The sequence below is a fragment of the Pelodiscus sinensis genome, chromosome 16 (assembly GCF_052426305.1).
Source record: "Pelodiscus sinensis isolate ZL-2025 chromosome 16, ASM5242630v1, whole genome shotgun sequence".
In the NCBI taxonomy this organism is placed as follows: domain Eukaryota; kingdom Metazoa; phylum Chordata; order Testudines; family Trionychidae; genus Pelodiscus; species Pelodiscus sinensis.
In genome coordinates this window covers 4,543,099-4,570,540 of record NC_143067.1, presented here as the reverse complement: position 1 = coordinate 4,570,540, position 27,442 = coordinate 4,543,099, and the positions used below count along the sequence as shown (strand labels likewise).

The 27,442-nt window shown below is 48.6% G+C and overlaps 3 protein-coding genes across 9 annotated transcripts in view; 1 reads left to right on the top strand and 2 right to left on the bottom strand.

Moving 5' to 3' along the window:
* Positions 1 to 4,588, bottom strand: part of FAXDC2 (fatty acid hydroxylase domain containing 2) — a 32,238-nt gene extending 27,650 nt beyond the window's left edge. Inside the window, exon 1 of the mRNA XM_075900604.2 lies at positions 4,434 to 4,588. Coding sequence (XP_075756719.1) covers positions 4,434 to 4,499 — 66 coding nt within the window. The 5' untranslated portion in view covers positions 4,500 to 4,588. The remainder of the gene's footprint in view (positions 1 to 4,433) is intronic.
* A 940-nt stretch (positions 4,589 to 5,528) lies between these two features.
* Positions 5,529 to 19,656, top strand: CNOT8 (CCR4-NOT transcription complex subunit 8). Of its 5 annotated transcripts, none has more exons than XM_075900610.2 (8): positions 5,529 to 5,741; positions 6,983 to 7,064; positions 8,255 to 8,396; positions 11,533 to 11,726; positions 14,196 to 14,357; positions 16,631 to 16,775; positions 17,640 to 17,750; positions 18,351 to 19,656. In XM_075900610.2, the coding sequence occupies exons 3-8, from the start codon at positions 8,280 to 8,282 to the stop codon at positions 18,498 to 18,500; spliced, it is 879 nt and encodes a 292-aa protein (XP_075756725.2). In that variant the 5' UTR covers positions 5,529 to 5,741; positions 6,983 to 7,064; positions 8,255 to 8,279; the 3' UTR covers positions 18,501 to 19,656. The 5 variants fall into 5 exon arrangements, with proteins under 5 accessions (XP_075756725.2, XP_075756727.2, XP_075756724.2 ...); XM_075900612.2 differs by lacking the exon at positions 6,983 to 7,064 and adding an exon at positions 6,679 to 6,837; XM_075900609.2 differs by lacking the exon at positions 6,983 to 7,064 and having other exon boundaries at positions 5,530 to 5,741.
* A 1,158-nt stretch (positions 19,657 to 20,814) lies between these two features.
* Positions 20,815 to 27,442, bottom strand: part of GEMIN5 (gem nuclear organelle associated protein 5) — a 28,350-nt gene continuing 21,722 nt past the window's right edge. For all 3 annotated transcript variants that reach the window (XM_075900598.2, XM_075900599.2, XM_075900600.2), the window contains 5 exons: positions 26,499 to 26,756; positions 25,866 to 26,028; positions 24,292 to 24,844; positions 23,827 to 23,923; positions 20,815 to 21,727 (listed from right to left, as the gene is read on the bottom strand). In XM_075900598.2, the coding sequence (XP_075756713.2) occupies positions 21,560 to 21,727; positions 23,827 to 23,923; positions 24,292 to 24,844; positions 25,866 to 26,028; positions 26,499 to 26,756 (1,239 nt within the window). In that variant the 3' untranslated portion in view covers positions 20,815 to 21,559. The remainder of the gene's footprint in view (positions 21,728 to 23,826; positions 23,924 to 24,291; positions 24,845 to 25,865; positions 26,029 to 26,498; positions 26,757 to 27,442) is intronic.

Below are 27,442 nucleotides of genomic sequence, written 5' to 3'. Positions count from 1 at the left end.
AAGTAGAGGACCGAGAGAAGGACCGCCAGGACCGAGAGAGGGAGCGCCAAGATCGAGAGAGGCAGCGGCAGCATGAGCTGGCCATGGCAGAGCGGAGAACCGGCGGGGCACCGGCTGCGCCAAGTGCGGATGGGCCCCAGGACTGCCAGATGCTTGGAGAGGCCCGTGGTGGCCCAATTGCAGGACATGGGTGACATAGACGGGTTCCTCAGTACCTTTGAGAGGGCCTGTGGACTGCAACGGGTTCCCCCAGCTGACTGGCTGCAGGAGCTCATCCCCGCACTGAGCCAGGAGGCGGCCGGAGTGCTCAGTCAGCTGGAGGACCTACAGCCAGGGGATTACAACCGAGTCAAGGAGGCCCTGCTGCACAAGTTCGGGCTGACCCCCGAGATGTACAGGAAGAAGTTCCGGGGGGTACAGAAAGGGCCACGGGAGACCTATGTGGACCTGGCCTCCCGCCTGGCGCAATACTGCCGCAAGTGGGTGTCTGGAGTCGGAGTCCAGACCGCAGAGGAGCTGCTCAAGCTGGTCATGATGGAGCAGTTCTATGAAGCGTGCCCACCCAAACTGAGGCTGTGGCTCAAGGACCGGAGACCAGAGAACCCCCAGGAGGCCGGGAGACTGGCGGATGAGTTCACGGAGAGCCGGTCCGGGTGTGAACGGGAGTCCCGGAGAGAGAGGGAACCGCGCAGAGACCGGATCTCGGCTGAGCGACGGAGGGAGTCAACTACGGGGCGAGACCAAGGAACAGGTCATCTGTGCCCCAGAGAACCAGCCAGGGCCGGGACAGAGACAGCCCAAAGCCTAACTTGCCATCGCTGTGGGCAAAAAGGCCACAAGAGGGCTCAGTGCACCAGGTCCCAGGACCGGGGACTTTCCAGGGTTAACTGGCTGGGGCGGGAGGAAGGGCAGGCTGCCCCAGAGGCAGGGGCTGGCAGGCAAACCTCAGCTCAGAGAGAGGGGAAGGATGCTCTGTGCACCTCCCCTGGGAGGTCTGATTCTCAGGAGGCGGATTTCTCCGTGTACCGGGTGGGGGCAGGACGGCCCCTGCGGAGCGAGTGCCTCATACCCCTGGAGGTGGATGGTAGGAAGGTGACGGGCTTCTGGGACACGGGGGCGGAGGTGACTCTGGCCCGATCCGACATAGTGGCCCCGGAGCGGATACTACCCCACGCGCAGCTGACCCTGAAGGGCATAGACGGGTCCCCGTTTAAGGTGCCTGTAGCCCGGGTGCATCTGAAATGGGGGGCGAAGGAAGGCCTCAAGGAAGTGGGGGTGCACCCGCACTTGCCCACCGAGGTGCTGATGGGGAATGACCTAGAGGAGTGGCCCCATGAATCCCAGCGGGCTCTAGTCACTACCTGGAGCCAGAGCCAGCGGGGGGCTGACAACGTGGGTCCAGGGAAGGACTCCTGGCAGCATCCTCAGGGTCCCATCCCAGTGGACACGGGGTCCAGCCAGGCTGGGACTCCGGACCTAGGCAGAGGTGGGGGACAGGTCCCGATCCCTGCCTCAGCAGCTGAATTCCAGGCTGAGGTGCAGGCAGACCCCTCCTTGCAGAGGCTGAGGGACCAGGCTGGCCTCCATGCAGCTCAGCCCCGGGGGAGAGGTGGCCAGGAGAGATTCCTGCGGGAGCGTGGGCTCCTGTTCCGTGAGTGGCTCCCCCCCAGGAAGGCGAGGGCATGGAGGGTAGAGCGGCAGCTGGTCGTCCCCCGAAAGTATCGCCTCAAGCTGCTGTATTTGGCCCACGATTCCCCCGTTGGGGGCCACCGGGGGATCCGGAGCACCCGGCTGAGGCTGCTCCAGCACTTCTATTGGCCGGGAATCTTTACAGCCGTGCAGCGGTACTGCCGGTCCTGTGACTCCTGCCAGAGGGGCGGGAAGGCCCAAGACAGTAGGAAAGCGGCTTGGGGGTCTCTACCCCAGATAGACCCTCTGGGCTTGCTGAGAGAGTTATGGGAGGGGAAGTCCTCCCTGGATGGAGCATCGGGGGTGGAAGCCGCCCTGGCTGTCCAGAGAAGGCTCGCTGGGCTCATGGCCCCGGCCCGAGAGACCCTGGCCAGAGATCAAGGCCAGTGGAAGGGTGGGTGTGACCCCCGAGGACAGGCCTCTGCCAGTCGCCCTGGAGCGGGGCGGCGAGTGGACAGAGGGAAGCCAATTCATGTGGGGCCTCGCCACGGCCGGCCCGAGTCAAGGGGAGCACCCATGTCCCCAGGGCGGGTTCCCACGCAGAGGACCCGAACTTCCCTAGGTCACGAGCGGAGTGACCCTGCTCAGTTCGCTCTCGGAGGGGGGAGAACTGTGACGTAGTGGGGGTACCTGGCTGGTTTCTATGCTGCTGGCTCTGGGGTAACCCCCACTGGCTGTCGTGGGGACCACGACCCAGCAAAACAGGATGAGTCACTATGCAAACCAGTGGCCAGACACCCCCCATGGAGAGGAACAAAGGAAGGTGGAATGCTGCCTTGGCTGGGGGGCAGGGCTGGAAGTGAGTGAGTTGGTTGCTGGCTGTCGGAGGGCATGGAGGAGAGCCTAGGGGAAGGGGCTGGAGTTTAGGGGCCCAGTCTCCCCCATCTCAAGGGGGCCTGAGGCATCCTAGCCCAGTTCCTGTAACCAGATTACATCTGTGCTGCGCTGTGCTGGAGGAGCAATAAACCACCCTCAATTCCACTGGCTGGTGCAGTCTGTTTGTGCCATTTCGGGGTGCAGGAGCCGGGGAACCCCCAACGCGCCGTCACAATGAGTAACAGCCAATTTAGGCACCAATATTTTGTCGGTATAGTAGGAATGGTATTTTACTACGTGCATTACTTTGCATGTAACATAGAAGTTCAACTGTCACTTTGTTGCTAAGTCACCCAATTTTGTGAGATCCCTTTGAAATTCTTTGATGTCTGTTTTAGACTTAGCTATCTTGAGTAATTTTGTATCATCTGCAAACTTTGGCACCTCAGTTGATCCTTTCTGAAGATCATTTTTGGATATGCTGAATACCACGGGTCTCAGTACAAGCTCCTTGGGGACACCACTCTTTATCTTTCTGAGAATGGATTATTTATTCCTATGGTTTGTTTCCTGTCTTTTAACTGGAGTACATGAGACTGCTTTCAGGATCATCTAATGATTCTTAATTAATGACAAGCGTTTTGTTATCTTAATCATCCTGTTCTGTATATAAACAAACTCCCTGCCCCAAGGGCAGAGGTTGTTAGCAGCACAGAACTCATCACATTCCACAATCCAGCTCTGGTCCTGGGTACCGAGCATCCACTATTTTTTTTGGGTGGGTGTCTGAGCCCTGGAGCACCCATAGAGTCGCCCCTATTGGTAGGATGAAAGGACAGGGATACTGAAATAAATCTGATATGTGAAATGAAACGAGTTCCAAAAACCTGTCTAACCAAGGCACCAAACCAAGATTCAGTAGAATGAAAGAAGTCACCTAACCTTGAATTATGGGAAGAGAACAACCTCTGAAGCAGAGCATCTACTTCCATGTTTTGTAAAAAACTTTGGGACCTGTCAGTCAAGGGCTTCTTCTCCTTTAGTAAAGCCAGATGCAGACAGGCAGGTATCTCCCTCCCTCAGATGCAGACCCCTGAGAATCACTTCAGAGCAGCAAAACCAGAGGCAAAGTGGAGGGCATAGTCCTCATGGACAGGAATTACGCTTCAGCATCTGATCTGCTGGGGATGCATGTTAGTGATGCGCCAATTAACTGTGGCAGGCTAGGGTTGGGCCTGTAGTCTCCAAGGAATCCTGGCATAGACAGCGATACCCTAGCCAGAGTGAAGTCTTCCGTAGCTATTGGTTGTGATTAGATCTGAACGGGTTGTCCTGAGTCTAGCTCCTAAGAGTAGTGGGAAGGCTCATCACACCCTGTTGTTTCTGAAACATACACAGCAATAACCTGGACAAAACTTATTGAATTAACTTTAGATACCTTAAGAGTTCATTGTATTAAAATTGCAACTGTTTATGTTAAAATTATGGGTCAAACAAGATTGAATTTTTAGTTAAATGTGTTTCCTTGAAAATACTTAGGAAGAGAGGAAGGCAAATTACCCACCTCTAGACCCAGTCTTTTGAAACTGCACCCTGAGGATGCGACTTTTTTTTCCTGATCACCTTTTTCGTGAGGACAAGAACAGAGGCCTAACCTGTATAATGGCATGCCTCACAGAGATGCTTGTTCTGGGTTAAAAGCTGTTACACGTTTGTGATCACAGAAAATCCCCTTGGTGGGATGTAAGAGACTGATCAGCTTGGATGTAGGGAGCCTTTGCTGGGAGAGGGCAGGCGAGCTGATTGTCACGTGAGAAGACTCTTGTTTCTGTATGACACTTTTCATTTTACGAATACATGTACCTGCTCAGAGGAAAGACCACAGAGCTGTTCTGGCACAAACCCAAGTCAGCAAGGAGGGTTTTTACCTGGACAGGCGTCCCCAGGCGTGCTTGGGAACTCAGTCTAGATGGGCGCGGCGCAGCCTGGACCATCCCAGTCAGAAGAAGCAAGGCAGGTCTGTGCCCAAGGGGGCAATGGCTGCAAGCTGGGAGCCTAATGTGGGTACCCGGGGGTGGGGGGGGGGTTGCCCCAAAGGGAGAAAGGGGGGGACGGAGTCCTGCCACCCCAAAGATCCCAACTGGACTGGGGGGGAAGTAGGAGCTGGGGGGTGGGCCGGCTTGTGTCAGCCCCGGGGCCCGGCTGGGAGCGGGGGGGGGGGTCCCGTCAGCCCCGGGGCCCGGCTAGGAGCGGGGGGGGGTCCCGTCAGCCCCGGGGCCCGGCTGGGAGCGGGGGGGGGGTCCCGTCAGCCCCGGGGCCCGGCTGGGAGCGGGGGGGGGGGGGTCCCGTCAGCCCCGGGGCCCGGCTGGGAGCGGGGGGGGGGGGGGGGGGGGGTCCCGTCAGCCCCGGGGCCCGGCTGGGAGCGGGGGGGGGGTCCCGTCAGCCCCGGGGCCCGGCTAGGAGCGGGGGGGGAGGGGGGGGGGGGGGTCCCGTCAGCCCCGGGGCCCGGCTAGGAGCGGGGGGGGGGGGTCCCGTCAGCCCCGGGGCCCGGCTGGGAGCGGGGGGGGGGGTCCCGTCAGCCCCGGGGCCCGGCTGGGAGCGGGGGGGGGTCCCTGTCAGCCCCGGGGCCCGGCTAGGAGCGGGGGGGGAGGTCCCGTCAGCCCCGGGGCCCGGCTAGGAGCGGGGGGGGAGGTCCCGTCAGCCCCGGGGCCTGGGGTCCGTAGGGGGTGGAGAGCGGGCCCGGCTGGGAGCCGGTGGCCCCGTTTCGCCTCTTGCGGCCAGCCGGGCGCAGGGAGCCGGCTCCCCCCCGGCACCGCTCTGTCCCCCCCCGCCCATGGGCTCGCCCGTTCCGCCAGCCGTTAACGGCTGGAGAACGGCATTGTCCCCCCCGCGCCGGCGCACTTCGAACCAGACGCCCCGCCCCTTTGTCCCGCGCCCGCGGGCAGCCTATCACCCCGCCGCACCCAGCGCTTCCCGCGGGAAGGGGGCTGCGCGCACGCGCCATCTGGGCCTCCGTCCTGCTCCACCGGCGCGTGCACTCTCGCGAGAGCGGGGGGACAGGCCGGAAATCCTGACGCGGCCTGGCGGTGGTGTGGCTGCGCGGGAGAGGTCCGCCAGCCCGCCTGACGGGGGGAGGGCGGGAAGGAGCAGACGAGCAGCGGCCCCGCTTCCCCCTCCACGCCCCGGCCCGCGCCCTCTGTGCGCCTGTGAGGAGACGGCCCTGGCGGAGAGAGCAGGTGCCGTGGGGAGGCCCCGTTATACACCTCCGGCGGGGGCGGGGGGGGAGTAGGGGAGGGGGTCTGAGGATGGAAGGGGGAGGGGACTTGAGGAAGGGGGGTGGGAGAGTGCAAGGGGGAGGGGGTCTGGAGAAGGGGGAGGTGGGAGAGTGCAAGGGGGAGGGGGTCTGGAGAAGGGGGGGGGGAGAGTGCAAGGGGGAGGGGGTCTGGGGAGGGGGAGGGGGGGGGGGGGGGTGGGAGAGTGCAAGGGGGAGGGGGTCTGGGGAAGGGGGAGGTGGGAGAGTGCAAGGGGGAGGGGGTCTGGAGAAGGGGGAGGTGGGAGAGTGCAAGGGGGAGGGGGTCTGGAGAAGGGGGGCGGGAGAGTGCAAGGGGGAGGGGGTCTGGGGAAGGGGGAGGTGGGAGAGTGCAAGGGGGAGGGGGTCTGGAGAAGGGGGGTGGGAGAGTGCAAGGGGGAGGGGGTCTGGAGAAGGGGGGCGGGAGAGTGCAAGGGGGAGGGGGTCTGGAGAAGGGGGAGGTGGGAGAGTGCAAGGGGGAGGGGGTCTGGAGAAGGGGGGGTGGGAGAGTGCAAGGGGGAGGGGGTCCTCAGGAAGGGAGGCCGTGAGGGGGGTGAAAGGGGAAGGAATAGGAAAGGCTGCAGTGGGGAGCAGAACCCAAGAGACCCCATGGCTATTGAAGGTGCAGTCAGTGGGGGGCATTGGGATGCAGAAAGTTGCCCATGGATTATTTTTGTGGCTTTTTATTTCTGTTGTGAGAAATGTAACTTCCGCTTCCTGAAGGAAGGTGGAAAGTCGCTGGTAGTTATTTCACTGCCCTCCTGTGGCCTGATTCAGCCCCTTCTCTTAAAGAAGGATTTACCTGTCCCTTCATGAGACAGTCCCAGGCAAAGAGCAACTGCTTGCTGCTGGATAATTTCATGGAGGCCTTGTTCCCTTCCCAGATCACAGGTGTGCCCTCTTTCTCGGGAACAGTAGCATTCAGACTTCTTGCAGTGTGAATCTGCCACCAGTCAGAAGTAGATGTAGACTTCAGCTTTGCCTGTGTATCCCATTCCTGAGTTGCCCACAAATCCTGGAGGCTTGATTGGGGCTGCCAACAGGTATGCCATTTATGTGGAGACCTGCCCACTAATAATTAGCCATGGATAGTATCTCATCTTTTAAAGGTTGCCAACAAGCCAAAGTTTCAACACCATAATTACAAGGGTGGTATATTTCCCCTTCTATGTATCACGGCATTAAAAGAATTCTGGGAAAGCTAGAGTTGGCAAGAACCGAAAGGCCTACACTGATGACATTAAACTTAAAAACAGTAGTTCCTTGACAGGTAAAACAATATTGATCAGTATCTGCTTTTATAAAGCTTTTGATGGACTGTTTGGCTTCACTGCAGCTTCTGTAAATAACTCTAGATGCTTTGCATGTTGTTTCTAGGTATAATATTGGTTCTCGTCTACCCCTGGTTTTCATACTGCTTTAACTATCAGCATAATCCCCTTAGGGAGTGCAGTTATACCAATGTATTTTGTCTCATAAATGTATTAGACTAATCTTTACTGTTAATACTGTCCACACAAGTGGTTGTACTGATGTAATATTATCAGCATACAATCACAATCCTTAATGGAATAGTTAAACTTCTGCAAAATCTTTGTAGAACAGGTCTTGGGGAATTGAAACAGAGCAGCACACATCTTACAAATAACAGTGTAGTAAGAAGCTATTTATTCTCACTTTCTAGCCCTAAGAGAAAAACACTGTAGCAAAAGCAATACTAAATTAAGGTATTAGTTCTAAGGATGATAAACTGGGTTTAATGAGTTAATTGAGTAGTCGATTAGGAATTTCCATTGACTATTTGATTAGTCGTTAAAGGGGGCAACGGCAGAGCTGCAGCACAGTTAGCTCCCTGCCCTGGGAGCTGCCCGGCTCTTACTACATTTAAAAGGCAGACCTGCAGCGGGGGACTGGGTGCGAGCCGGGACAGCTGAGTCCTGGCTTGCGCCCATTTGCCTGCTGCACCTCTGCCTCCCCTGCAAAGATGGTGCTGGGGGGGAACCTGCTTTTAAGCTGGCTCCCCCCAGCACTGGCTCCTGTTCCCCCCCCCATTGCTGCCTCTGATAGAGGCAGCAACAGGGGGGAGTAGTGACTCCACTAGTCACTTACATCCCTAATTAGTTTTCTTTAGGTTTGCAAAAATAGGCCTTATACTTGAAGTGTGCAGACTTGTTTCAGTTGGACTTAGTAATCCTGGATATCTTCTGCCAATTTAAAACAGAAGTTTACTGCATATTACAAAAATGTTCTAAAAGCAGAAAAGAAGTTATTTTAATAACTCAAATATGCCAGCTGAAAGGGATACTCCAGACTAGAAACATTCCATACTAACTCACTGTCTGTATTTTTGTTCTGATTTGTTGAGATGTATTAATGCAAAGTAGCATGTTTGTGTGTGTTCACTGCGCTATGCCAGTTAGGTTTTACACTACCCTACTTACTTTCCAATTTTGATATTAGGTGCTTCTACTCCAATTCCTGCAAGATGCCAGCAGCACTTGTGGAGAACAGTCAGGTTATATGTGAAGTATGGGCAAACAATCTGGAAGAGGAGATGAGGAAAATTCGAGAAATAGTTCTCAGCTACAGCTACATTGCAATGGTAAATATGCTGTACTTCAGTGATCATCTGCTGACTAACCTGAGAATTTCAGTGTGGGTAGCTTACTCACTTATTCATAAATATAAGCATTCCAGGGTCCGTTTAAGCTGAATATTAAGGGGGAACAGTTGGAAAGAAGCTTGGCATTTAAAATTTTACATGACTTTTTAAAAATACACGGTCTTCTTCCAATATCTTGCTTAGAATTTTTGTAGATTCTCTGAAATCACGTAAGTAGACAGTGCGGATTGAGGGCATGCTGAACAGATGAAATCTGTAAATACTTTTTTTGTTCATACAATAGAGTTTAAAAACATGCCTACTTGGTTCTAAGCTGTTTAATGTAGTTAGCATATTTTTAATTTGAATGGCAGGTTCATATTGGCTTCCTGCTGATATATGGCAACAGGCACACAAGTCACAACGTGTTAGCTAATAGGATTACTCTCTTTTTGTAATGATAAGGCAGCCGTGCCTGATCAGGAAAGAGAATGATTTTGGCTTGAGCCTGATTTTGACTTGTTCTGATAAATGTATAAAAGACCCAAGAATTTTGTTGACACACAGTTTTGGGAAGGGAATTTTGTAGCAGGAGCTTTCAGTCCTTCAAAACAAAACCATGTGTTTTATCTTCACTAAGTGTCTCTAAACCCCAAGATATCCAAATTCCCTTACAAGGTCACACATCCGTTCTGAGCACACTTAAAAATGGGATATTTATCATCATTAGCTGTAATTGCCCTTTAAGGTTAGAGAAGCTCTGTATATGCTGTGGTACAGAAAAAGAGCCAATTTCTAATGGCACCCACCATGCAAGTGTATGAATACAAATCAGTTCCATCACCACTGAGATGCATATACCTCAGGATGGTTTGTAAAAGTGCTGAAGCAGGAGCTTCCTCCTTTCCCATCTATAACCTCTTCCTTTTTGAACTTTCAGAATTGACATTTCAGTTGAATGTATGTTGTTATAGTCCGTGGCCACACTGTTGTCTCACATGCATGATTGATATTGTAGAATCAGGCAGAAAGGATGTTGGGCTGTGGAAGAGATTGTCAAATAAGATTGAATTCTTTTACTATGAACACTTGTTTCTCTTTAAATTAGACTACAGAAGATGAATGAGTATATCTGAGGGGAATTTAGGCCACAAATCTGAAATAATAGAGAACACAAACATTACTGAACAGAAACTTTTTCATACATATTTTCTCCATTGTTAGGGTCCCTCTTTACATTCAGTTATTTCAGAAGTTTCTTATCAGATTAGGGCATCTAGAGTGTTGTCTAATAGGAATATCTCCCAGAAGCAATGATGATTTACCACAGCATGAGAGAACACACAACAAGTAACCATTGTACTGATTTTTAAAGTGCTTAGGACAACATGTGGTCACAGATATAAAATAGATTTTCATAGATAAACGATTTATTCCAGCAGGGAAAAAAACCCTTATCTTTATATGTGCAACCACATTATAAACTGAAAGAAAGGGCACCATTGATAAGTGAGTAGTAGCAGGATGTAACAGTAACACCCAGGAAGATTCTTTTTTTAACAGAGGTCTGTAGATGAAATAGAAGTTCTCTAAAATTGCAGTTTCTCTTAGCATTCTCTACACTTTTGGGGTTTTTTTTGTTCACTTAATCCAGTTTTGTTGTAGTTGTTGAAAGGGTATGAATTGTTCATCAGGTATTTAGTTTGGAAAAAAGAAGATTAAGGGGGGACATGATAGCGGTTTTCAAATATCTAAAAGGGTGTCACAAGGAGGATGGCGAAAATTTGTTCCTCTTGGTTTCTGAGGACAGGACAAGGAGTAATGGGCTTAAAGTGCAGCAGGGGAGGTTTAGATTGGACATTAGGAAAAAATTCCTAACTGTCAGGGTGGTCAAATATTGGAATAAATTGCCAAGGGAGGTGGTGGAATCTCCCTCTCTGGAGATATTTAAGAACAGGTTAGATAGACATCTGTCAGGGATGGTGTAGACGGAGCTTGATCCTGCCTTGAGGGCGGGGGGCTGGACTCGATGACCTCTCGAGGTCCCTTCCAGTCCTATGATTCTATGATTCTAGTAAATATAATTGGGGGATTAGCACTTTGACTTTAAAACTGTGAGCAGACTAGCCTTCCTGCTGGGAAGTAGAAGTAAAATAGCTTCTCTCCCTGGGAAGTACCAAAACCATTCAGAGAGGGGTTTTTTAATTTTTTTGTACTTTTCCTTTACAGATGTTTAAATCAGTAGTAATATAATGTATGCAGTGCATAGTGATGGTTTCAAAAACATAGTAAAGCAAAGCAAAAGGCTTCATCAGGAAACAAGTGCAAACCTATTGAGTGTTTGTTTCCTGAATTTATTTCCCAGCTTCCAAAAAAAATTTGTGATTTTTTGCTTATTAATGAAAGGACAGATTAGGAAACAAACACTGAGTGATTGTTGCATCAAGTCAATGTATTGTACTGTTTGGCCTGAGCATTATCATTCCATACCATAAGTTTTATTATGGACAATAATGCCTGTAAAACTCTGAGATTAAATGCTTGCAATGAACAGTTTGGCTGTGGGCATTCTGTGTTTTATCAGCTACATCATCCCCCATATTTAAATATGGGAGTACGTAAACAATGAAAAATACTCCATTGGGTAATACAAGAGTCATGGGGCAATATCACTTTGAGTATATGTCTCCAGACAAAATTAAGTTTAACCTTTGTTTAATGTGAGGAATCATTAACACTTGCTAATTTATGAAAGCAAGTAAATCTTAAGGGTAGGCTTCATTTCTTTTGTGGAGCTATCACTCAGGTCAGGGTGGTTGGAGTATTGGGAAGTTTTCTTTACCTTACTCCATCTTGTCGAATTTACATTTTGGTTCTAAATATTGTGAGATCTTATGTATTAGTGTTCCTTACTGCCCAGTGTACTGTATCTATCTGTATTGCTAAGGGAGCCAAGTATGGATTTAGTGGCTACTACGTACTAGTTTAATGTGTAGCAAATAGCGCTGAGAAAGCGAAGACTGTAATTTTGCTCTTATAAAGGGTGGGAAGATTAGTATTGAGAGCTACTAGTATCAGACTAAATGCAACTTGCTGTTATAGTAAGGTTTACTTTTTTTCCATGCTTCTTGCCTAGGATACAGAGTTTCCTGGAGTTGTAGTGAGGCCAATTGGTGAATTCCGCAGCTCCATAGATTATCAGTATCAACTACTTCGGTGTAATGTTGATCTCCTGAAAATCATCCAGCTAGGCCTGACTTTCACAAATGAGAAGGGGGAATATCCTTCTGGGATCAACACCTGGCAATTTAACTTCAAATTCAACCTTACGTAAGTCTTCTGAGTTAGAGAATTATCCACTACTCCCTACTGTTCATATTATATTTCTGCTTGGTGACAACATGTTTCAGTGTCTCCACTGCCGGCAATTGAAGGTACACCAGGAAAATCAGATATCAGCACAAAAGAACTAAGTTTTTTTTGATGAGCCTTTTTTGATAAAAAGTTGTTGTAATACTCCTGAAAGCCAAAGCCTTGTTTAAAACAGTGTTTCTCAACCTTTTTAAAAATAAAGTAGCCCTTTAAAAAAAAAAAGAAACCCTCAGTACCTACAGTTTTCAGACACACAGTTTTTTTTCTACTATTGCAACACATTTGTGTTACACATTTTCTACTATTGCACACATTAATTGTAGCTGGGTGGGCGATGAAATTTTTGGGTGTAAAAAGTACAAAAATAATCAAGCACTGTAAAATTTAAAACAAAAATTCAGTTTTCTCCAAATTTCAGTTGTGTTGAGGTACTCCCCAGACTTTTCTCGAGTACCCCTAAGGGTACTCGTGCCACTGGTTAAGAAACGCTGGTTTAAAATATTGCTCTTGATCTCAGCTTTGTAACATGTTGTTTGCTTGATATTACTGCCAGATAGTTTAGGCCCAAACATTGAGTACTTTAAATTTATTATCTGGAACCTGAAGGACCCTTGTCCAGAAATAACAGATCTGCTATCGCTTTGTTCTTCAACACCTAAAATCTGTGCCTTTTCTCAGAGCCATGCTGAAGTACAAACTGTGACCGAAGCCAAGAAATATTAACCAAACTGCATTAGCTATCCAGCAGCACTAATCTTGACAAATGGAACAGGGCACTGGTTCTCAACCTTTTCTATATCATGACTCCATGTTAGAGCAGAAATTAGTTTCAGGACCCTTTCCCATCTAGGCATAATGAAAGGATGACTGTTCATAATTAGGGATGTAAAAAAGTAGTCGAGTATGCTTATCGATTAATCTTCTCGACTACTCGCATTTTCCCTCTCCTGCTGCCTCTGATACAGAGGCAGCAAGTAGGGGGAAGCTGGTTCTGGGAGGAAACCATCTTAAAAACCTGTCTTCCCCCACCCCTCCCCCCCCCGTACTGGCTCTGAAGCACTGCTTCCCACTTTCCCTGCTACTGTCTCTATCGGAGGCAGCAGCGCAGGAGGGGCAAGGGAGGCTGTTGCGAAGTGGACTTTGTCCGCAGGGAGCTGGGACCCCCCCAGACGGGCTGCTGTCATACCAGCCTCTGTGGCTGGCCCAGACCACTGTGGACAGAGGCTGCTCTGCGGCAGCCTGTCTGTCACCCCTCACCTGCAGCAGCCTCTATCCGTAGGGAGCTTGGACCCCTGTGGCTAGGGGTTGCTGCCACCTGGCGCTGCTGCCTCTGTGGGGCAGCAGGCAGCTGGTCTACAAGGGGAGCTGGCTTTTAAACTGGCTCTTCTCATGGACCGCTCCCAACTGGCATCCCATGCTGCTGCCTCTGCTAAAGAGGAAGCAGCGCACGGTGGCAGGGGGCTCCCCAGGAGTGGGGCCAGAGCACAGTGGTTGTCAGCCCTGCCCCAGGGAATATAGACTAGTCAAGTAACTGATAAGATTTTATTCTGTTACCTGCTATCTAACATCCCTATTTATGATAGGAGGACTGGCTGGAATGTGTGATTTTTCAGAATATGGCAATGTGAACACTAAACATGTCATTTTGAACATAACATCTTTCAGTGCTGTCATTGTTCTGGGTTGCCACTTTCAGAATGGAATATTTCAGGAGGGTTTTTTGTTTGTTTTGAAACTGCTTTTTAGTTTAAGATGTATTTTGTGGGAAACGAAAATCTGTGTTCTCATTCTATTTCAGAATGGAAAAAATTAACTTGTGAAACAAAAAAATCTTATTCTGCCAAGCTCTGTATGATACATTCTTTCTGCCCATTCCTGGTCCTGTTTAAGAGGCCACAGAATAGGCAATAATTAGGAGTGGAAAAATACAATTTGATTTCTCAAATGGCATTGGAGATGAAGCAAAGTAATATGTGCACAGATATGCAGTGACCTTCACTCTAACAACTCTGCTGACTAAATATGAGCCTCGTCTGCTCACTTCTGTTACAAAAATCTGTTTTGCTTCTGCTAACTAGCAGAGGCAACAATGCCCAGAAACTGTCAGCCAATACAGTAAATGTGGGTTCTTCTGGCTTGCAGATCTGCAGTAGAATTAATAACCAAGTTACAATTGCAGTATCACTATTGTTGATGTTACACGGGCCAGAAAGATTTTAGGCTGAAGTTGCAGCACTAGTAGTTGAGAACATTTTTACCTTGGATCTGAATTGATATGAAGTTCACTAAGACATTAAAAAAAAAAAAGCCCAGTGATACCATTGTGAGTCACCTGCTGGTGTTTTGAAGTATTTTGGAGAATCCTTTTTTTCAGCTATGAGCCTGCCAGATCAGCCGATCTAATGCAAAGGTGCCTTTCTCTTTTAGGGAGGACATGTATTCACAGGATTCCATAGATCTCCTTGCAAACTCTGGGTTGCAGTTCCAGAAGCACGAGGATGAAGGGATCGATACCTTACACTTTGCAGAGTTGCTCATGACCTCGGGGGTGGTCCTCTGTGACAACGTGAAATGGCTCTCGTTTCACAGGTTAGTGTGAGAGGAATTGAAAGTGCATTGCTTATCATAGTAGTGAAATAGCAAAACAATGATCTTGTCAAATTCACTCCCACCCTTGACCTTAGTGAAAACCGATTTTAAGGAGATACATTTCTCATCTTTTAGCTACATAAGGTACCAACTGTTCCTATTCCACTTATGTTATCGGCACTTCCTTTGCCATAGAATCATAGAACCACAGAGCTGGAAGAGACCTCAGAAGGTCATCAAGTCAAGCCCCCTGCTCTAGGCAGGACCAATCCCAACTAAATCAACCCAGCCAGGGCCGAGTTGTCAAGCCGAGACTTAAACACCTCTAGGGATGGAGACTCCACTACTTCCCTAGGTAACCCATTCTAGTGATTCATCACTCTCCTAGTGAAATCGTTTTTCCTAATATCCAACCTGGACCTCTCCCACCACAACTTGAGACCCCTGCTCCTTGTTCTGCCATCTGTCACTACTGAGAACAGCCTCTCTCCAGCCTCTTTGGAACCTCCCTTCAGGAAGTTGAAGGCTGCTATCAAATCCCCCCTCACTCTTCGCTTCTGCAGACTAAACAGACCCAACTCCCTCAGCCTCTCCTCAGAGGTTATATGCTGCACCCCCCCTAATCATTTTGGTTGCCCTTCGCTGGACCCTCTCCAATATGTCCACATCCTTTTTGTAGTGGGGGGCCCATACTCCAGATGTGGCCTCACCAGAGCCAAATAAAGGGGAATAATGACATCTCTGGATCTGCTAGCAGTGCTCCTCTTAATGCAACCTAATATGCCATTAGCCTTTTTGGCTACAAGGGCACATTGTTGACTCATATCGAGCTTCTCATCCACTGTAACCCCCAGGTCCTTTTCTGCAGAACTACTACTTAACTGGTTGGTCCCCGGCCTGTAACAATGCTTGGAATTCTTATGTCCCAAGTGTAGGACTCTGCACTTGTCCATGTTGAACCTCATCAGATTTCTTGTGGCCCAATCCTCCAATTTGTCTGTCACTCTGGACCCTATCTCTGCCCTCAAGCGTATCTACCTCTCCCCCTAGCTTAGTGTCATCTGCAAACTTGCCTTAAACTTGAGACTTTTAACGCTTTTCTCCTTTGAAAGCAGGAGTTAACAACAAACCTGAGATGAAAAGAATAAGGAACAGTTTAATAAATTCTTAACTCATGTGCATTGTAAACTAAAGGTCTTGTTTTCTTTGACCCTACCATGGTGCTGTTTTCTCCCTTTGAGCATCATTAGTATGTTTGTTTTCTGGACAGAAGAAGAGGTTTGTGTAGCTGAGTTACTCCTCTTGTGGTTGGTCGTCTGAACTACTTAAGTAAGGGGTAGGGAACCTTTTTGGGCTGGGGAGGGGAGGCGCCACTGACCCACAGAAAAATCAGTTGGGGGCTGCACACAAGTGAGAAGCCCCCAACTGAGGAGGAGAAAGACATTCCCCACATTCCCCTTGCACACCAGAGCCAGGGAGGGAGGCGGCAGGGAAGGCTAGTAGATTATATGTGCTCCAGCCCTGCGGGTGGGTGGCTGGAGCACCAGTGCAGGCTCCCTAGTGCTGAGCCTCAGGGCCAGATCCAGGCAAGCCCCTGAGGTTCCCCACCCCTAACTAAGGCTATATCTAGACTGCTGCTTTTTCCAATTGTTTTTTCAGAAGAGGCTTTTCCGAAATTTGGCCCGTCTACACTGGGGCAAATTTCGGAAGAGCCTCCTCTTTTGGAAGAGCCCTTTTTCCTCGTAAAACGAGGAAGACAGGGCTTCCGAAAGATCACGTCTACTCTTCCGCAAAAAATGTTGGAAGAGCAGATGCGTTCCCTGGACGTGGCGGAGTTTTTCCAGGATACCGACTCCATAGTCTAGACATAGCCTTAAGTGCACTGACACTTTTTCATCTGCCACTCACCCAAGTGCCCCTCCTGAAGGGGCACTAGACTTTATGCCTTCTCATCTTACCTCTTGCCCATTGCTCCAGCCACAGAAGCCAAGTTTATACTAGGAAAATAGGCGTTTTTCTTCCAACAGTGTAGCTATTCTGTGTATTTATCTTAATGTACAAGTCTAGTATAGACAAGGCAAGTAGTCGGACACCCTCCCATGAGGCAGGCTGAGGGGAGCCCTACGCTCCCCACTTAGGGGGAGAAAATGCAGTTTATAAGCAGCTGAAGTATTTGGTCTGAATGATATGCAGTAGAGAGCCATCACTGTGGGCATGGGGATATTGGTTGTGGCTGTTGCTGACTTACCAGATTTTGCGCAATTCTCTCTCAGTGGCTATGACTTTGGCTACATGGTGAAACTACTGACAGATTCCAGGCTTCCAGAGGAGGAACACGAGTTCTTCCACATCTTGAATCTTTTCTTCCCATCCATCTATGATGTCAAATACCTAATGAAGAGCTGCAAAAACCTTAAGGTATTTCATCAAGAACTGTGCTAAGAACGTATTGCCTTTGCCTTGTTATACCTTTCTGTACATAGTGTGCAGTAAGCCAAAAGAGGGGGTGACTGCAGCTGCACAGTATATTAAAATTGGGTTGTGACAGGTAATTCCTCCGGCTACAGCTGTGTGATGGCACAGTGTATGTGTGACACAAGGGTTTGCTCAACTTCCTGTGCCCTTTTGACTAATCCAAATAGTTCATGATTTGTAGGTACTTATTTCTGAAGCCTTCTGAGGCTGGGCATACTTGTCCTCTCTCTGAAAAGACATGGATCAACATTTTCCTCTTAAATGAATTACTGCGTGCCTTAGGTAACTGCTAAAGGCTGAAATCTATTCATCAACTTCCAAGCTTTGTTTACCACCAGTCCTGGAGCTTTTCAATTCTTCAGAGCTGAATTGTTTCCTGCAGTATGTCAGCTGAATACTAGACTGCTCAGGTTCTCATCCTAGCCTTAGGAAAGTATTTAACCTCTCTGCACCTCACTTCCCTTGTCCCCAAAATGGGAAGAACATGCACCTGTTTTCCAGCTGCATGGAGGTTGTTTTCAGGCTTGCAAAGGGCTTTGAAGATGAATAGCCCTATAGGAGCTAAGTATTAATCTCTGTTTAGGTTGTTGAACTTTTTAGGTGGTTGAACATTCCAGTGCTCAGATGAATTAGCTGGAACTGAGTGAAAAATGCTTTTTTTTTTTTTTTTTAAATTAATATTGCCATATTAATTGTGTTTAACTCTAAAGGCAGCTATTAACCTTCATGTCTAGATGAAGCCTGGTATGTGATAGCACTGGGAGGGGAGAGATTCCAGGTTAGTGAATCAGCTTTCTCTTATTGTAGGGAGGCCTTCAAGAAGTTGCAGATCAGCTGGATTTGCAACGAATTGGACGACAGCATCAGGCAGGATCAGACTCTCTCCTCACGGGAATGGCATTCTTCCGAATGAAAGAGGTATCCTCCGTCACCCCTTCTTACAACAGCAAAATGAGGGAACGTAATTGATGGCTTGAGTTTTCCCTCCCCTGCATGCACAACCTAGAATTTTGGTTTACATCCTTTACTGTCACGTAGGGATGTATAAATGTGTATCCACTGAAAATTCCAGCAGTTACATGTTATACATGGGGAGGAGCCATCTGTGCCCATACCTTGTGCTGCTGCCTCTGTATCAGAGGCAGCGGCGGGGCATGGCTCTGTGGGAGCCAGTATGCATAGGGAACTGGTTTAAAACACCAACTCCCATCTGTTCCTCCTCCCCCCATGCTGCTGCCTTTCATACAAAGGTGGCAGTGTGTGTGTGTGGGCTGTGTCACTGTGAAGGTTAACCGATGAGCCTAGACTTATTGGTTAACCATGTACGTTTACACTTTCACATCCCTACTTGTCAGCCTTTAGGTCTTAGACTAGCAGTGGTGAGTCTCGGTAGTGTTGACAAATATTTATTTTCCACCCATCCCCACTACCTCAGAAGTGGGTGCATTTAAGCAGAGCTGTGTTTAGGATTAAAAAGGCACTATAAGAAATGGAGAAATACTTTTTTTCCATTTACAGTTGTTCTTTGAGGACACGATTGATGATGCAAAGTATTGTGGGCGGTTATACGGCCTTGGCACAGGAGTGGCTCAGAAACAGAATGAAGATGTGGAAGTAGCCCAAGAGAAGATGAGCATCCTGGCTATTATTAACAACTTGCAGCAGTGATAACTGGGTACCACATGGCAAGACATGGTCCCATAGTGGCAGCTGCAGTCATAAACTGTTTCCAGCAGTCTCTCATGCATCGGGCATGAGGCAATTTGCTGAAGACAAAAGATGCTTCTCACTTTGGTTCGAACTTAGAGGGGAGTCTGAGTTGTTGATAATGCTAGCCGTGGTGGCTTCCCATCTTTTTAGTACTAACAAGAGAGAGACAATTAATGTATATACCTCTGTTTTCTTCCTTTTAAAATGTACTGAACCTGCAAGGAAGACTTTACTCCAGCACATTCAGAACTGAGGTTCTGAAATGTTTGTGTATCACTGGCCTTTTCAGATTGTGCTTTAAGAAACTTATTTTAAATTTTTTTTTTTTGTTGGCTGTAAGGGTGACAGCTGCTCCTCACCCTTTGCTTGTTTTTACCTTTGGGTATTCTGTAGAGATGACCCACTGTTTCATGGCAGAGTTTTGGGACCGGATAATATAAAACACTTTTTTCCTGGAGCTGAAACATTCAACTAGATCGGTCTTGGTAACTGTCAGATGGTGTGTTTGGAGCTGAGCCGAACACCTTCATAGCTTCTGAGTCTGTAGAATTTCCCACTTTCTTTAGAACTATTGTGCCAGAGAGATATGGCATTCCTGTAAGATTAATCTTCTCAACTATTAATACAGTAATGGTTCTGCAGTTTAAAATGGCCTAGAAGTTTGCCTTTTCTATAAGATTTATAACAGTTTTGGGCTACATTGATTGACATCAGCTACTTGGTATTACCCGAAGATGTGGAAGATTTTACCCTTTTCATTACAGCATGTACAAGTTTAGTAGGTGGATAAAAAGTGGCTCGTTTTATATTTTAGTGAGTTATCACCTTGGCACTACAATTGGATTTCCCTTTTAGAGACAGAATAGCCCAAGGGTGGGAGGTTCAGAATTGACTTTTTTTTTTTAAATTGGATATTCTAAAAGACCATGCTTGTGTTTCAGGACAGCTTGGACATGTTTAAAAAACTCCCCCAAAACTTTTGCCCGGAGAAAAAACAGTCTTGCATTTTAAAAACCCTCCAATTCTTTGCAATGATTAAAATGTTAAGCTGGTATTTAAAGTGTGTAAATACTGTTTTTAATTTTGTAAAATAAAGATTTTTTTTAATCAGTTACAGCTTTGGGTCTTCAGATTTAATTTTAACACTCTCTGGAATTATTAGATTTGCAGCATCCCATCAGGGGGAAGCAACTAACACTTCTGCCTTACTCTGAGCACAGATGGGCAGTACTGACCAGCTCACCTAATAATGCACCTGTGCTGTTTCACACTTCAGCAGCCCAAGCAGAGTCATCTTATGCTGTGTTCTCTTGCAACCTTGCTAGCGTGTCAGGCTTGTTTGCTGTGGAAGCTCTTTCCTTTGTATCTTTTGTCTTATGGTGACAGCAGCAGTTTCCTCCAAGCATCAATCCTCCTGCTGCAGCAGAGGGGGATGGGGACTTACTGCCCCCTCTTCTAGTTTCCAGGCATGGTGCCTTGAACACAAGGAACATGATTCCAGGGCAGGGATGGGCAAGATGTAGCCTACAAGCTGCCCTGCTGGGACCCTCTCACAGAGCTGCTCTCTGTACATCAGGGGGAGGCTTCACACCCCCCACAGCAGAGCACCACAGGGAGCAGCCAGACACTGAGCAGTCCCCTTCCCTGTCCCACCTCACCAGATCATGCACCTCCATCCTGCACCCCCTCCCTCCCAGGACAGAATCCTTATACCCATACCAGAGCCTTGCACTGCAGTCCCCTTCTGCACCCAACCCCAGTACCAAATCCCACATCCCCTCCATGGAAAAGTGTGACCATGCCCATTTACCAAAATCTAGGGTTATCTAGTTCTCCACAGACCTCCTAGAAAGGGGCAGCAGTCAGACCACTGTTCTATAAGCAAGCGTGTCTTTAGCATAACAAGTATGCTTCTGCCACCGCAGCTTTAATGCACTCCCATTAAACTTTTCCTTCTTCCTTTCCACTAAAGTCAAGCTTACATGTTGGAGCAGAAGTAGTAGTATAAGCCCTATGCTCCAGCTTTACTCAGCTGGAACTTCCATGCCCACTACAGCCCTCTGAACACTCACTGGCCTCTGTTATGAGCAGCATGCTGTGCTCAGCAAAACTTGCTTCTGCAATTGCTCTGTGACAGCGAAAGTTCAGGCTTCAAGGGGAAAACTGACATTTCAGATTAGAACAAAACTGTGTGTGAATCCAGAGGCTAGCTGTACACGAAACAAAGGGCCAATGGTTGGTTGGGTCAGCTCTTTTACACATACAAAAGGCCTTGATTTTTACATCTCCATTGAACTACAGTTAGGACCAATTATACCATCAACAGAGTAACAGGAGGACTTCATTTAGTCATGAAAAACTTTGACAGAACTGAACCTAAAGTAGCACATGGTACAACGTGAAAAAAACCTGTCAGCTATACACTAATATGCTTCAAAAACACTGGTTCCTTTCTCCCTAGCCCCCTTCCAAATTAAATAAAACTTAGCTGTTGAGCTTTGAATTTAGAGAAAGCAAAACACTTCCTCCCTCCCCACAAAAAAACCATGTGCCCAAAACTTAAGATGGGTGAAGTAGTAAGTTGCTTCAAGTTATATTATATTATCACTCTTTAATTAAATAGCAACTGCTACCTTCTATACAGCCACAATGTTGATGTAGCTGTCTAATTGTTACAGCTGTGTATGTAAATTCAAGGGCTTCTCACATAATTTCTCTTCCCCAAAAGTTAAAAAAAACACAACTAATTTAGACAAGATGCTGTGTATAAGACAACGGGCCATAGCTTTCCACTTTTACAAGCACGGAATTGATTAAGGAGCTGTAAGGGGCCATTAGTAACTGACAGGTAGTGAGAGTCTGTATATAAATTTGATTTTTGGGACTCCCGTTTTCTAGAATGAAGCATCTTCCAAAGTATAGTGTCCACAGTCACAGTCCTTCACTTAAAAAAAAGAAAACAGTACAGCCCTGGCGTAGCTGCTGGTAACTCAGGCTGCTGGGCTTGAATATAAACTTCATGTTAAGAACTTCCTGCAGATCTTTTCATAAACTTCAGCTCTGCTGTATTTCCTAAGCAGGTCCAAGGCCTGTTGCTGCAGTTCTGGATTCAGCTCTGTGGGGCACTGGGCTCCAACGTGAAGCAGCACAAGGCCACACTCCAGCACATCTGGGAAAGGGAAGGCCTGCAAAGAGAACCAAAGATGTCACGTGCTCTTTCAACAGGGTGGCACAAGCAGGCAGTGTCATTCAGGCAGAGGGAAACCATCTGTGGAAAGCAATACTGCTGACATTGGCACAAACTCTGAAAGAGCCCTTGGGAAAAGCAAGGCTTTTGCTACAGTTTTATGCATTCCCTTTTCTAGTACAGAATGTCTGTGTTTAGCCAAGTTTGTTTCTTCCCCCTTAAGCTTGTGTTCAGTAGAATGGCTGCGCTCTGCTTTTACTGCAGGGTGCAGGAGGCAAGGGGATGAGCACACATGGTTTTAATATCACATTCTCTTCATTCATCATCTGATTTCAGCTGTCATTGCTGAGCCAAGTAAAACCTGGTTACCTGGTAAGCATGCACCTTACCAAAATTCTTACCAGGGTAACCAGTTAACCCAAGCTGGGCTGCAGCAGCCTCCCCCTCCGTGTTCTGCCCGCCATCTTGGGATCACTGCTAATCAATTAAGTATTCTGTTTAACTGGTTAACTTTTTAACCAGGATTTTACATCCCAAATTTACACATGCTGTATTACCTGGCAGATGCAAACCTCTCAAGACATCTATATCGATTTATGCACAATGCTGGGGAGGAGCCACTGGTATATATATTAACCAGTGTCAGGGGGCAAAGGCTGGACAGAAGTCCTGGAGATGGCAGTTAGGTAGGAGATTGTAGTCCAGGATCTCTCTGGTAGCATTTCCTGAAATGCTGCTAGACAGATAGGCAGAACTGCAGGATTAAAGTGCAAGGATGAGATGATGTTTGGAGGAGAGATTTAGGGTTATTAGGAACAGAGGAATCTCTGGGGAAAGGAGGAGGAGCCCAGATGGAAAGGGTCCACCTAAACCAAAACAGAACCAAAGTGCTGGCCTGTAATATTGAAAAGGGGAGAGGAGTTTTTAAACTAAGGAGCAGAGGAAAGCTCATAGGTGTGGAAGCCATACACGACCCCAGGGAAGGATTTATTTAAGAGGATACTCTGTTTCTCTTCAGCACCTACCTGTACTTTTCTCAGCTTTTCTCCTCTCTATTTTTGTAGGATACAATCAGATGAAAGTCCCATCAAAGCTACTAAACCCATGAGATCAGGGACACAACCCCATGCTCTTAGATGTAGGGACACTGACTGCCAGAAGCTAGGACTGGACAACACAGTATGGATCACTCAATAGTTTTCCTGTTCTGTTCATTCCCCCTGAAGCATCTGGCACCGGTACTGTCAGACAGAAGACTGGGCTGGACTGGTCTGACTCGGGATGGCTGGTCTTATGTTGTTACATAATCACCATAGCTAGCGAGGGATATTTTAAAAGCACATGAGAGTCAGCCTGGAGTGTAGTTCAACGTTCTACCTAGTGTGAAGACTCCGCAGAATCATTCTACCTAGACTGAAGAAGCCATTTTTGAGGAGGAAATTACACTGCAATAGTCTACACCACCTCACCCAGCTAAGGAGGCTACTCATGCTGTGTGGCCCAGGAACTTCTCCGAGGTTTAGTGCAAAAAACCTAACCAAGGGGACCATAAACCAACCTTTTCAGTCAGGGTTGGCTTTAGGCCGATTCCCTGGAACGGTGCCCCCCGCCTAAGGGGGCTCTGCTCCCGGGCGCGCGGCGCATGCGCAGTACTCCCCCTGGGCACGTGGCACATGCACAGGCCCCGCCCCCGGAATCGGGCCCCGCGCTTCTTAAAGCTGGCCCTGCTCTCAGTGCAACCTGTGTGTTGTGACTAGGGCCGACGTAAGGTGCCATGTGTCTAGCACTCATTCTGGACGACAGCACGGTGGTTTCTCCGGTCATGGGGTAACTCGTCTCTTTAAAGTGGCGCACACACAAGCATACCCTGGCAAAAACCAGCGCTTTGCTTCTCTACCTACCTCAGGTAGTGCAGTGATGAAACACCTGAGCAAGCCTAAGACTAGGCTGCTGCTTCCCTGGTACACAGAGAGGGCGTTAACTCCCAGGACTGGAGAGCGCATTAGTAGCATCGCACTTTGGCCAAGAAGCTACCTTATTAGCAAGCACCACACAGGGTCAGCTGACTGACCTGTACTACCCCATCTTACCCCATACCTTTAAATTCTCTGGAAATTCTGCTAATTTCTCGTTTGCCTCTGTTAGCCGTTTCATCAGCTCAGGCAGGGAAACTGGTTCTTTTGCTGCTTCTTTACTGTGGAAAGAAGGTAACACGTGTTACGATAATTGCTTTACTTCTGTATACCGCCCCCTCGGGCAACCTAAGCCAACTCTCAGCAAGTACAACTCTTGAATGACAAAGGCTAACAAATCATGCACCAAGAGAGAGAGACAGAAATTCTTGTATCCAGCATGCCCTTTCCATTCTCCCGCCCTTTTAATGCACTGCTTACCTGCACCACTTTAAAGCATTTGTGTTTTAAGGGCACTCACTCATCTACAGGAAAGCTTAGGAACGTGGCAGCTCAGTTCAGTGATCTCCAACAATCCTTTGCCATCAGACATGAATTCTTATTTAAGTTAATCTGATCTCCCTCAGTACCTCACTGGTTTGATACCCACCACAGGCTCTGGCTGCTTGGTGGCTCCAGCCCATCCGATTCAAGCTTGATTTCCTGCATGCCGCCATCTTTTATGCTTTCCTGGAGGTTGTTCCTTTGGTGCTGGTGGATCATGTCGGCCAAAGTCTGCTGGACCTCAGTGACGTCCTTCTGGCTGCTCTGCAAAGCAGCGTGCCCTTCGGAAAGGAGCATTTTACAGCCATTCAACTTCAGCTGCCTCTCCCCCAAATCGCTTACGCTAGCGGTTGAGTTGCTTTCTGTCCTACTGTGATTATGGTCTGCATTGGGGAGGTTTTTTCCCACTGCGGCCGCAGTTTGATTAGCAGTTTCTTCAGAGCAAGAGGCAGCTGAAAGGTCGCTCTGGTCCACAGCTGTCTGCTCACTAGGACACGGCACAGAATCTGGTGCAGCCTGTACCGAGACATGGGAATCCTTGGGGAGGTTCCACCATAGATCATACAGCAACGCATAAGCCACAAAGCCCTCTAAACTTCTGCAAGCCGCCACGCTCTGAATATTTGTGCTGTCCAGATTGTCCCGCAGGTGATCACAGCCTGAAAGGGGAAAAGTTGTTAAAGGGTTTCTCCAAAACTACACACACAACTGCCCCATGAACCTATTTTGCAAAGGTAGGTGCAAAAGAGCTTTCCGCCCGATTCCCTCTGGAGTTAGCTTTGACATGTAGAGCGCAAGTAGGCATAGCTCCCTAATATTTACAGAGACAACTTCCAACTTTTTTGGAAACTAATTTATACAATAGGAATTGCCACAGCAGATGACTCCTGGGGACCATCTAGCCAGTATTCCGACGCCTGCAGTACTAGATGCTTCAGAGGAAGATGCAAATAACCCCAAAGAGGACAATTATGGAATAACCTGGTCTTGAGAAGTTTCTGCCTAACTCCATGCAGTTAGTGATTGGTTTACATCTTGAAGGAGAAGCTCTCTCTCTTACAGCAGTGTTTCCCAATTTTATTTAGCCACAGAATCTTTTTAAACTCAGAAGAATTTTGGGAGACCCCCTACAGCTGGGGGAAAATTTGTCAAAAGAAAAAAAAAAACAACCCACCACCACCACACAAAACACCCCTAGGAAAATTTGTCATGCAAAGAAACTGCCACCGGGGGGTGGACCAGGCAGACTTGGGGGCCAAAATGCAGTCATGCATGTCCCATGGGGCTTTGGAAACGCAGAGTGGCAGCGGGGGAAGGGAGGTGTCTGGTCTCCCGCCGGCTTTCAGAGAAGGAGCTGATGTCTTTGCGCACCGGCTTCTCTGTCTCTTTAAGGGGGGGGGGGAGGAGGAGGAAGAGGGAGAATGATCAGGTTCTTGCAGAACCCATACTTTCACTTTGCGGAACCCCGGGGCACCATTCGGGAAACACTGTCTTACAGAATGTTTCTCCCAGCTTGTGCGGATGTCCTGATGAGAACGTCCCCTCCTTCTGAGTTCTAGTAAGATCTAGCAAAGCCCAGCAAGGAGACTCAACTTCATGGAGACCGCGCACTGAAGAACGGTTCACAACAGGACGCGTCACATCTGTTAGCACCCAGCAAAATGAAGAAGGAAAGTTTACCTTTGGGAAGGAGGAGGCGGCAGACCTCTTGCATAAGAGTAAAGTTCCCAGCATCATAGCTGCGGGTCACAGCTCTGAGAAGAGCTTTCACGGCCTCATCCCATGAAGCTGTCTCATGGCTTAGCACTGCTAGGGTCAGGTCGTGGGAGACATGCAACAGGAGCTACAGGAAGCAACAGTCATTGGTAAGAGTTTTGTTGCAAACCACAAAGAGGCGTTCAGGATAATGGAAGTGGAATGTAGTCATAGGCAAGACTCGCAGGTTGTCTTCGTCATGAAAGGAACCCACAAGGATCCCTCAAAACACATCATCATTTAACCCCATCAATCTTAACGTATGCCCCACTTAACTCTGCTACAGCGGTTCTCACCCTTTTTGGTCCACAGCTGAACGCAGACCTTTCCACAGACCACCAGCCAAACCACCCAGGATGACAAAATGGGCACAAAAGGGGGTGGAAGGTGAGGTCTGGCTTTCATTATGCGATGCTCTCCCCCCTTAGTGGGAAAAATAGCTCAACTGCTGGATCATAAGATCGGGGTTTGTAAAATCCAGGTTCTAGTCTATGACTTCACCCTGTCCCCACCTGCAGAGATGCGAGTGCTGGTACATGCAGGTCCTAGAGAAATTACCTGTTTGGGATGCGTGTTGCTGGTGGCAGGAGGATACTCAATACCCTGCAGCTGCTCAAACACAGCCTTGGCCTGTTCAGCGGTACCCACGCCAAACGCGCTCCGCCACACCTCGCTCACCATCTCCACGAAAGAGCCCTGGGTCCTCACAACCCAGCTGTGGTAACAGGGCAGAAAGCAGCTTTTCCGTTCCGTTGGATTCCTTTCGCTAAGGCATTTGCACAGCAATTCGTTAAGGCAGAAAACTAGTCTTTGTCCCTGCAAGCAAAATGGAAGAGAGTGCTGAGCAGTTGCCAAATCTACTATACATTTGAGAGCGTTTGTGCATCTGTCTGTCTATCCGGGCATCCGTGATTCTGTTTATCCAAGAACGCCTTCCACACAGTAAGAGCTAGGACCATCCAAGTTGCTTCGTTCCTCTTATCGGCAGGAAAAGCAAGGCCGGGTTTGGCTATGCAAGGAGAATGGGATGTGCCTGGAATGTGCCTCTCAGAAAGCGGAAAGGGAGGGGCTGCTAACAGGCACAGTTACACTGCAGAGTAACCACAGAGGGAGCAGACACACCTGTAAGCCAGTGGGCAGTTAAGACTCCTGTGCTGGGCATGGTGCCCCCATACCTCAGAGCCACAGCCCAATCAACTCCCTTCTACCTCTGGGCCCCAGCTCCGGACAGTGTGGGAGGGAGCCCGGGTGGGAAGTGCTGCCCCCGCCGGCCCAGCAGCATTCCCAGGCCCCTGCCCTGAGCCCCCCACCCCCATCCTGACTCCGGTATCACCCCCCGTCAACTCCCTGCCCTGACTCCGGCACCCCCACCCCTGCCCTTAGCCCTCCATTCACCCACCTTCCTCCCCTGACTCCAGCAACTCCCCCATTCTCCTGCCCAGACTCCTGCCTCCCCCATATCTGCAGCCCCCTGCCCTGAAAGACTAAGCAACACCCGGTAA